General features: G+C 42.9%; 1 protein-coding gene across 14 annotated transcripts in view; it reads right to left on the bottom strand.

Moving 5' to 3' along the window:
- Positions 1-437: 437 nt before the first annotated feature.
- The window catches only part of LOC147030897 (tight junction protein 2-like), a 222,419-nt gene continuing 212,320 nt past the window's right edge, over positions 438-10,536 (bottom strand). For all 14 annotated transcript variants that reach the window (XM_085875438.1, XM_085875440.1, XM_085875442.1 and 11 more), the window contains 2 exons: positions 9,689-9,850; positions 438-1,339 (listed from right to left, as the gene is read on the bottom strand). In XM_085875438.1, coding sequence (XP_085731564.1) covers positions 1,287-1,339; positions 9,689-9,850 — 215 coding nt within the window. In that variant the 3' untranslated portion in view covers positions 438-1,286. The remainder of the gene's footprint in view (positions 1,340-9,688; positions 9,851-10,536) is intronic.

Below are 10,536 nucleotides of genomic sequence, written 5' to 3'. Positions count from 1 at the left end.
ACAGACAGGACGTTGGACAGCAAAGTCCTTCGGCCCTCAGATGGACAAAAGCTGGATGTCAAATGTGCTCGCATTAGTTGGAAGACGTTAAATACCCCATATTGACTTTTGCAAAGAGGAGGTGAGCTATCACCGACATCCAAAACAAATGGCAAATTTCGACCACCATACGTTGAAAGTCAGGCCTGTTCAGTCGGTTCGTGAAAGACTTGGGCCAAAAACATTCCCCAGCCAATTCCACAAGAAGGTGGCAACACTTGGAGGCGTTAGATTAGTTGTAGACAAATAGAGAAAGAGGTGCAAAAACAGAGTTCCAGCTCAATTAAACCTTTTCAATGAATCAATCAATGGGAAATTTTTTTTTGACAGGTTGAGTTTTGCAGTATTTTTAGAAAATGATTCACCCACAAAAACAAAAATAATAATGGCCAACACAATGCAGCAAAAAGGTTTTATTCGTTTTGTGAAAGCGACATTCTTGAATTTTCCAAAGCTGCCAGAAGGTGGGGGATTGAAGACGTTTTGTTAACGGCAGGAAAACCATACAAGTTGATTTCTACATCATACTTCTCTCCAATGGTAGTAATGAGGCAGCTTCGAACACCGGTCCATTACGGTTTTTCAGCAATGCATTTAAATGTGGTAATTACATGGTCCACTCTGCTCGTAGGGGAGGCTTTGTGCAACTTGGTGTTACATCCACCTAAACTTGAGCCTTCACCCCGCACCACCCCCCCCCCCCCCCAATATTTTAAATGCCATGGTTGCGACAGCTACATTACACAATGGCACTTGTCATTCCATACAATGCACGTGGTGTTTACTGTGCGACCGTCTGAGTCTGTTGTGGCTCCAGTTTCCATAAAGAAACATCAAAAAGTAAGTGTAGATCCTACCGTTCCTGTACAAAACGACCATACCTAAGTCTTCACAGACATACCACGAGAGTATCATGTTGTATTTTTTTTTAAATTTTCTACCAAGGGGAAATTGATAACTCCATCGCAAGTGAAGCAACTTCTGCACCCGCATGTTATGAAAATAAAATACAAATATTCTTACAAATCAGTTTAAGCAAATCTACTTGCGAAAGAAACAAATGCTTCAGAGGCACTGCGAGTTATAAAACAGGTTATGGACCATGGAGTGGCGTCCATAAGAAAAGAGCCATTGCGTGTTGGAATGTCCATGAAAAGGAGAAGATAAGGAATTGCAGTCACGCTGTTTGGTAAAGCACAGCCGGACTGAGATAACATGGAATATACGGGCAATTAGCACCAACAACCTCAAACTACTGCATTCAATCTCCACAGGGCAGTTACGTCATCCTCCATATCGCCTGGAAAAAAAAAAAAAACACAAGACAAAGACTTCAAATTATTTCCTTCCATCTCTTCTAGAAAGCACACCAACAAATTGGCATGGTTTCTCAAATTTAAATTGGTGTATGCATGTTATGAGTTCTGCGGTGACCACTCAGATCAGGGAAACCCTCCTTGAATCATGAATTAATCTCCTGGTTTTGTGGTTGATGGAATATAAGGCGGGGAAGAATGGCAATGGTGTTGTGAAGATAGTACTCGAGAGTTGCGGAGATTACATCAAGTTAAATAAAGACAGCTTTTTGCAATTCATTTATCATTAAAACACTGATGTTGGATCAACTTGTCCTTTCATTTTGAACTTGGTTAAGATTATAAAGTCAATGTCAATCACATTTTTCATTCAACATGGCACCTGCAACCATGAAGCATCATTTATTGATCACAGCTGATTGCACCTTGGAATAAAAATACTGGAGTTCCCCTGTTTCTTTGGGGCCCACCAATGATGTTTGCAAAGACCTCAGAGGCCTGATCCAAACTGGCAATAATCCATGACACACCAACTTTGTACACACACAAATATACATTATACACAATAAATACATCAACTTTTCACACCTCAATATATATGTATATATATATATATATATATATATATATATATATATATATATATATATATATATATATATATATATATATATATATATATATATATATATATATATATATATGAACTCAAGAATGAAGTGAAAAGATCCTGGAAGCTGAAGAATGCCAAAGTTGTACCAGTAATAGCTGGAGCTACAGGAATGATAACAAACAACCTCACATATATTAAACATGGGGGCAATACCCCTGGGCACTCACCTGGTAGCGGCTGGATAAGATAACCAGGCAACCAACCACTGGTAGGCATGGATGACTCACAAAATATATAATGGAGCAGAAAGTAAATATCTATGGATTTTTATTTTTTTTAATGCCATGAACAAACGTTGGTATATCACAGGTGATAAAGGTTATGGTCAAGTTTCATCGAAATTCAGTGTGTGGTTTCAGAAAAGATAGCAAATACTGTACATATTTTGGGGAGCAACCCCCCCACCCCCACCCCACCCCTCTTAGACCCCAATATTTTTTTAATGTGGTGAACAAACTTCAGTATAACACGGGTAATAAAGATAGTGGTCAAGTTTCATCAGAATTGCACATGTAGTTTCTAATAAGAAGGCAAATGCATATTTTAGGGGGCAACCCCCCTTAAACTCCCTGAGAGCTCCCAGGAAATTGTAATACCCTCTGCCACCACCACCAGGTGGCACTACACAGTACACATTTACATATGGAATTTACGTCATCACCCCTGGACCTCACACCTCCATACGAGGCCATGGCCACCGAGTCTATGTTACCCCACCCAACCCTCCACCCCCCCTCCACTCCCATGCAAAGTTGTATTTGTACCCCGAGTTTGGAGTTTGTAACTTAAAAGATGTGGCTGTGCATAGAACACATGCAATCAGAGAGAGAGACGGAGAGAGGAGAGAGGAGAGAGGAGAGAGGAGAGAGGAGAGAGGAGAGAGGAGAGAGGAGAGAGGAGAGAGGAGAGAGGAGAGAGGAGAGAGGAGAGAGACGGAGAGACGGAGAGACAGACTGACAGACAGACAGACTTTGCCTTTTATAGGAATAAGATTTATCAAGACAAGTCACTATCCTCGGTTAAAACAAGCCTGTGCCTCTGCAGCAATGTGTGGTGAGGGGAGGGTGGCGAGCTGATCCACACTCGTTGTATGTATGTATGTGTATATACAATTGTATGTATGGGTGCATCTGATATATATATATATATATATATATATATATATATATATATATATATATATATATATATATATATATATATATATATATATATATATATATATATATCAAATAGACATTTTTTGAGACCCCCTTGCTGCAATGGTTGGTTAAATCAACTTATCATGATGGCCAAGGTTTAAGATATGGTCCAACAGTTGGGTTCCACCACACAAATGAAATCATGTGGTTATTATAATTACAACAGCAAAGAGAAAAAAATTACAACCGTGAAAGTGATAATTTAAATTTACTTTTCCAGCTTGAATGCAACCAGACAACAAAGCAGTACACACTGCCACCCCCAATGGTTATCTGCAATGTACAACAACTGGAAAGTCATGATAATGGCTTCTGTGATCAATTTACCAGTAAATTCCATGAGATGAGCGAACTCGTTGCAGATGCATTTTCAGCAGTTGACCAATCCTTGGCTGGAGCAGGGTATCCCAAATTGAACCATTCATGTGTCTACTTTGAGATTTATGAAATTTGAGACCTCCTGACTGATATTGGTGATTCAACTCAAATTGCAACCACAGCATGATTATCACAACAGCAAGGAGAAAACATTATATGTGTTTTGAATTATAAGCCAAAGGTATATTTTTCTTCATGCACGGAACCCAGGTTGTTGTTTTTTTGCATATACAGAGCAGTCAGTTGCCGATACGCCACACAAATAAAGGAATGTGTCAAAAGAACGTTTTTCATGCTTGGAACAAGATCACCCATAAGGCGGGTACTCTGACTTGGATTTGTAACGACTTTGTTGCTGAACTGCTCATCAAAAGACATGTTGTACTTCAAACAAAATATTGCATACCGACCTGTGAGGATCACTGACTCGGTAAAATGAAGTAAAACACGTGAAAAGGGATATTTTATAACTGACACGTACTTGTTGTTTGTGTGCTTCTTCCATGGAGTTTTATTAATTCGATAAATATTACTATCGATAATTTTTAGTACTGCTTCCATGTCCTTTGAAAGGGTTGATACTTGAATAAGATGCTTGGGACTACAAAACTTTAATATAGACATAAACAGAGACATTTTGAAGGACATTATCAGGTCAGGTCAGGTGTGGGAGCATGCACCAGAGCAGCGCATCACTGCATCAACTTTCCGCCGGTACTCCAGGGGCCTCCGTCTGGCCATCCCCCAGGCAGATGCGTGGCCCATCCCCATCTCCTTGAGATGCTGATCAACCTGCTGCAACCACGAGGCACATGGTCGGCCCACTGGCCTCCTCCAATCATGAGACTCCCTCGCTGAGACAATCTGGTGAGCAGGATCAGCGTCAGTAAAATGAGGCACATGTCCATACAGCCACAGCTGATGCTCATGGACTATGCAGGTAACAAATCTCATTTGAGTCTCTCTCAGCAACCACTCCTTGGACACAAAGCCTGACGAGCCATGGCCAAGGATTCTCCAAAGAGACCTGGTACCAAAGGAATTAAGTCTCCATCTCAGATAGCTGGTCACAGTCCGTCTCACATCCATAAAGCAAGAGTGGAAGCACCAAGGACCTGAAGACTTGGACATTCATCCTCCCACACAGGTAGCGGCAGCACTACACCCCATGATCCAGTGAATCCATGACTCCCCAAGCCCGACCCCGACATCTGTTGACCTCTGGCTCACAGCCAGCAGAGAAATGTATATCACTGCCAAGGTAAGTGAATCTCTCCACGACCTCAACATCCTCACCACAAATAGGCACAGACAGGACAGCAGCATCCAAGATGTCATTGAAAGCCTGGATCTTAGTATTGACCCAGGAAAACCGTAATCCCAGTGGCTCTAACTCCTCATTCAGCACTTCGAGGGCCCCCAAAAAGATATCTAGAATCTCTGCAAAGATGACAAAGATCTGTGAAATCAAGGTCAGAGATCTTGTCATTCCCAAACGATGCACCATAGCTTGATCTCTCTGACATCCTCCCTAGAATCCAGTCCATACAAGTGCTGAAAAGTGTGGGGGCCAGTACACACCCCTGACGAACTCCAGTAACAACTGGAAATAAGTCAGAGATGGTACCACCACATCTCACAGCACTCTCAATACCAGAGTATAGTTCAGACATCAGATCAATCAGTTTTGGTGGCACCCCACGAAGACCAAGAATTCTCCAGAAGGTATCCCGATTCACTGAATCAAAAGCTTTACATAGATCAACATAGGCTGCAAGCAGACCCTGCCGAAACTCTCATCCGAGTTCGGTGAGGACCTGAAGAGCAAGGATACGGTCAATCGTTGAATTATTTGGTGTAAAGCCTGACTGCTCTGGATGCTGGTGCTCAAGCATATGATTGCGAACCCTATCAAGAATTATCCAAGCAAAGACCTTGCCCGGCACTGAGAGCAGCGTCACCCCTTGGTAGTTGGTGCAGTCTTGGCGATCACCCTTTCCTTTCCAGAGAGGGACAACAAGGCCCCTCTTCCAGTCAGTTGGGATGATGCCTGTGTTCCAGGCAGAGCACAGAAATGCATGCAATGACATGATTGCAGCATTTCCACCAGTCTTGAGAAGTTCAGCATGGATGCCACAGATCCCTGGAGCTCTACCCCATTTCAACCAGTTCACCGCAGCCTGTGTTTCCACAAATGAAAGTGGACCACAGTTGATTGGAGGGTCAGCAACAGGGACTGTAACACCCCTGACATCCAACTTGACAGCTGGTGGATCAACCTGGTACAACCGCTCAAAGTAACCATCCCAGCAGGCCTTCACTTTGGAATCCCCTTTCTAGAGCCCACCACCCTCTGCTCTAACTGCAGTACACCGAGGGACGGCCTGGGACGAATGCAATGCGTGAATTCCCTTGTAAGTAGGACGAGAATCACTTGACCACAGGTGAAGCTCTACCCCCTCACAGATTCCTCGCACATAGGCCTCCTTGTCCACCCTTAGAGCAAGTGCAGTTTTCTGCCTCAACTCCCTGAACAGCTCAGCTCTGCCAGTATGCCTGGCCCTGCGACTCTGATAAATGGTATCCAGTGTCCCGAGAGGAAAAATTCTTCTTCGCCCTATGGTGAGTTCCAAGACATCTAATGGCAAAATCAAGGATAGTGGTCTTGATGGCACTCCACAACTCTTCAGGATCCCCCAAAGCACCTAGACCCCCCCCCCCAAATCTGCACTCAGTCTGTTCACAAACTCCTCAGCTACTCTCTCATCCTTGAGCTTGCCAACATCCAGCCTTGACTGGGACGGTACCATTCTCCAGGATTTAAGGTGCAACTTAAGAATTGCGATAACAAGCCGTTGGTCAGTATTGAGGAACTGAGCACTCCCGTAGACCCTACAGTTCTGGACCATCCTTCAGCGACCATCAATGAGCACATGGTCAATCTCCTTTGCCACACCGCCAGCGTTGGAATACCAAGTCCAGCGATGAGCTTGTGGGCGCTGAAACCATGAACCAGCCACCCTAATTCCATTACATCTTGCAAAGTCAAGGAACTTTGTCCTATTCAGCTTCACGGTTCAAGACCCATGGGGACCAACACACATCTCATAACCATCCCTATCAGTTCCAGTCGATGCATTGAAATCCCCCAAGATCAGAAGTGTATCTCGTCTGGGGCACTGATCAACCACAGACTCGAGCGTGGCGTAGAATGCATCCTTCAGGTTGAGATCACTCGCCTCAGTCGGAGCATATACATAGAACAGGGAAATGACTCCCAAGGAGTGACAAATCCTTAGTCCCATAATACGCTCATTGACCAGTGTTACCGAAATTATCATTGGAGTCAGCTTATTGGACACAGCTACAGCAACTCCTTGGGTGTGGTATCCATCAGGGCGACCAGACAAATAATAGGTGTAACCACCCGCCATGATCTCGCCACAATCCGGTCTCCGAACCTCAGAGAGAGCTGCAATACCGATGTCCAAACGCTTGAGCTCAGATAATAACAGACAGGTGATCATCCTCTCTTTGAGATAGGACATTCCAGGCACCTACCCTCAGTTTAATCCAAGGACACCTCCGTCTGGTGGACGACACCTCAGCACCCACTGCCACAATCTCCCGCAATCTGACCCAGGGATGTTACCCCGTGGTTTCCCTCCTATCATCAAAGATTGGGGGTCCCGAAGGCTTTGCCCCAATCCCGTCATCCTGTGAGTTGCCCTGCGAAGGGAAGCTGCACAGGAGGTACTCCCACGGAGTGGGTTTTCAGATTTTTTTGCGTTTTTGCGTTTTGCGGAATGAAGGGTTTTATGGTGGCTGGAGTGCAAATCCTGCCACGAACCTCCTAATAAGAAGTAACCCAACTGCAGGATGACGTCAGCAGACACAGTTGGGCACTAGATATGGATGGCCGTTGGCTCACAAGGAGCTCCTCTGCCCTTTTTGTCGTGAACTGCAACTTGGTCAATTTCTGCAGTTCTTGATAGCCAACAAAAATGTTTGCTAACGTTGAGCCCAAAGGAGAGCCCATGGCCACCCCATCAATTTGGATGAACATAATGTTATTAACGTTAAACTCGACATCTCTTGTGGCCATGTTCATCAATTCGACGAAGAAAGTTTCAGAAATGGGCGGATGCTCAAGTTCCATGTGATAAAGCAAATGTGGACAGATATCAATGGTCTCTGGAGACCGACACGATGGTTGACCAAGTTGCAGTTCACGACGGAATTGGAATGTTCTCATTGCGTACCCTTTCTGGACATCCTCGTAGAGAGATCTGCATCATCGTTTACTACGTCCATCTATAGAAAGCCAACTTTCACTGGCCAGTAACTCGATGGGACTCTTTTAGTTCAACGAGATACAAAATTGGTTTGATCAATGTATTAGAGAGTCGAGCTAAGAGGATATGTTCTAATTACAAGCTTAATATAGAGATGGACAAGATTGCCAGCATCCTCAGTGAGAATGGATACCCTAAGTATATCATCAGGAGGTTTATGCACAAATTCCTTACTGCTATCGATGAACGGAAGATGGGTCCTGAAAAGTGCCCGGTCCACATAAAGATTCCTTGGAAAGGGAAAATGTCGCAAAGATATGAGGAACAAATCAAAAGATGCGTCTCAAACACGTATCTGGCTGTTCGTCCAAGAGAGATTTTAACCTCTCGAAGTCTGATTCCTGCAGTGAAGAAGGATGTTCTGCTTGCCTCAAAACTGAGCAACATCATTGATGAGTTCAATTGCCGATGTGATGCTCGGAATGTAGGCAGAACTACCCAGACTCTGACTGACAGAATCAAACAGCATTTCCCTTTGTCCATCAGGAAAAACACAATTGGTCAACGAATACAGCAGGAACGTGCTGGAAGGAAGGTCCCAGCATCAATTCCAACATCGTGTGCATCTACTACTGGACAGCATTTGATTGAGAATGCAAACTGTGCTCAACGTTATAATGCTGATGCATTCAAGATATCGAGTAGAGGACTAAGTATAATGCATCTCCGAATACTAGAAGTGACATTTATCTATTCCATGGACCCCATGTTATGTCGGCAAAAAGAGTTTGTCCACTCGCTTTGCATATTTGTGGAAAGAAGAAGAGGAACACGAACTCGTCTCACGATCACAGATGGTGATGAAGAAGATTCCACAACAGCCTTGGTGGCTCCGCCTCAGACTCTGCAACCTCCAATTGGAGATCTGAACCCTGAACAGGCTCCTCCCACCGAGACGATTGGGGGGTGATGACGCATCAGCAGGGAACGTCCAATCAGAATTGACTTTGTTGATCGGCGTCCATTGGACTGTTCTTCATCATTACTCACTCACTTTGTGCGAATTTCACCTGAAGAGAGCACAACGAAAAGCTTTGTGGGTTTCTTTTTATGATAATGTCCTTCAAAATGTCTCTATTTATGTCTATATTAAAGTTTTGTAGGACCAAGCATTATTAAAAAGTATAAACCCTTCAGAAGGACATGGAAGCAGCACTAAAAATTATTATCGACAGTAATATTTATCGAAGCAAGAAAACTCAAAGGAAGAAAAACACAAACAACAACAACTCTGTGTCAGTTATAAAATATCCATTTTCACGTATTTTATTTCATTTTACATCGTCAGTGATCCTCACAGGTCGGTATGCAATATTATGTTTGAAGTACAACATGTCTTTTGATGAGCAGTTGAGCAACAAAGTCGTCACAAATCCAAGGCAGAGTACCCGCCTTATGGGTGATCTTGTTCCAAGCATGAAAAACGTTCTTTTGACGCATTCCGTTATTTGGGCGGTGAAGTATAGGCAAAAAATAATAATAACCTGGGTTATGTGCATGAAGCAAAATTTTATGTATTTATGTATGTGTGTGGATGTATATATATATACACACATACATATATTCAGCGAGGAATTTTTGATGATTCTTCGACTCATTAATTTAATTTTTTGAACACCGCATGTCTGTCTCTTGCACAGCGTAGTGAATAAAAGAGTTTTCAAGTTTGTCTGGGGTGGCTTCCTTTATGGTTGCAAAGGAGCCAAAATGATATATCTTACTTACAGGCAAGCTTTGGAGTATCCGGGCATTGGCTTGGAGGATCGTTCTCCACAGCAGGATCTGTGTGTGTCGCCTGTGGAGATGGAAGGCCAAGATCTTGGCAGTCGGCCTCTGGCTGCTTCATTAATTCTGCACTGGCTGCTGTTTCCTGGGGCAAAATGGGGCCTAGACATAAAAAGGAACGGTTGATGTAGCTTGGTATCAGGGGGAAGAAGCTGGTCTTTAACAACATGCAGGAAGTAGTAAATTAATGCTTTGGAATACTGGTATTTAAATGCCTTCATTATCCCTATTTAAGTTTGTAAAACTTTTTAATGTCTCCCAAGTCATCATCTCAGGATGTAGAAAAATTGTTATCTGGGAACTACAGATATGGAAAGTAAACGTAATATATATATATATATATATATATATATATATATATATATATATATATATATATATATATATATATATATATATATATATATATATTGTTACGTTTGAGGGGGGGGGTATGCATTCAAAGGGTAATTAGGATGTTTAATTAGGTATGCCATGCTATTCGAGTTTACCAGGATGTCGATGTAATAAGTAGCAATTCAGTAGTGATAAGTTGTCTAGTAAATGTTCATTTCTTCAAGGGGGGAAATGATAATTGTTACGTAATTAGATAGGGACACGGGATAGGGTAAGTGTGTCTGCGTAAACCCTTTTGGTATTCTCTGGAGACTGGCCGTGACGTCACAGGACAGTGCAGCGGATGGCTCCGCCCCGTGATCACGATTGGCAGAAGGCGACGGCGGTGGGCCAATAAATTTATATATATATATATATATATATATATATATATATATATATATATATATATA

This window comes from Eptatretus burgeri, chromosome 3 (genome assembly GCF_056783735.1).
Source record: "Eptatretus burgeri isolate ZD-2024b chromosome 3, Ebu_testis_v1, whole genome shotgun sequence".
NCBI lineage: Eukaryota > Metazoa > Chordata > Myxini > Myxiniformes > Myxinidae > Eptatretus > Eptatretus burgeri.
Note: the sequence above shows the minus strand (reverse complement) of the source record. Positions and strands in the feature narration are given on the sequence as shown.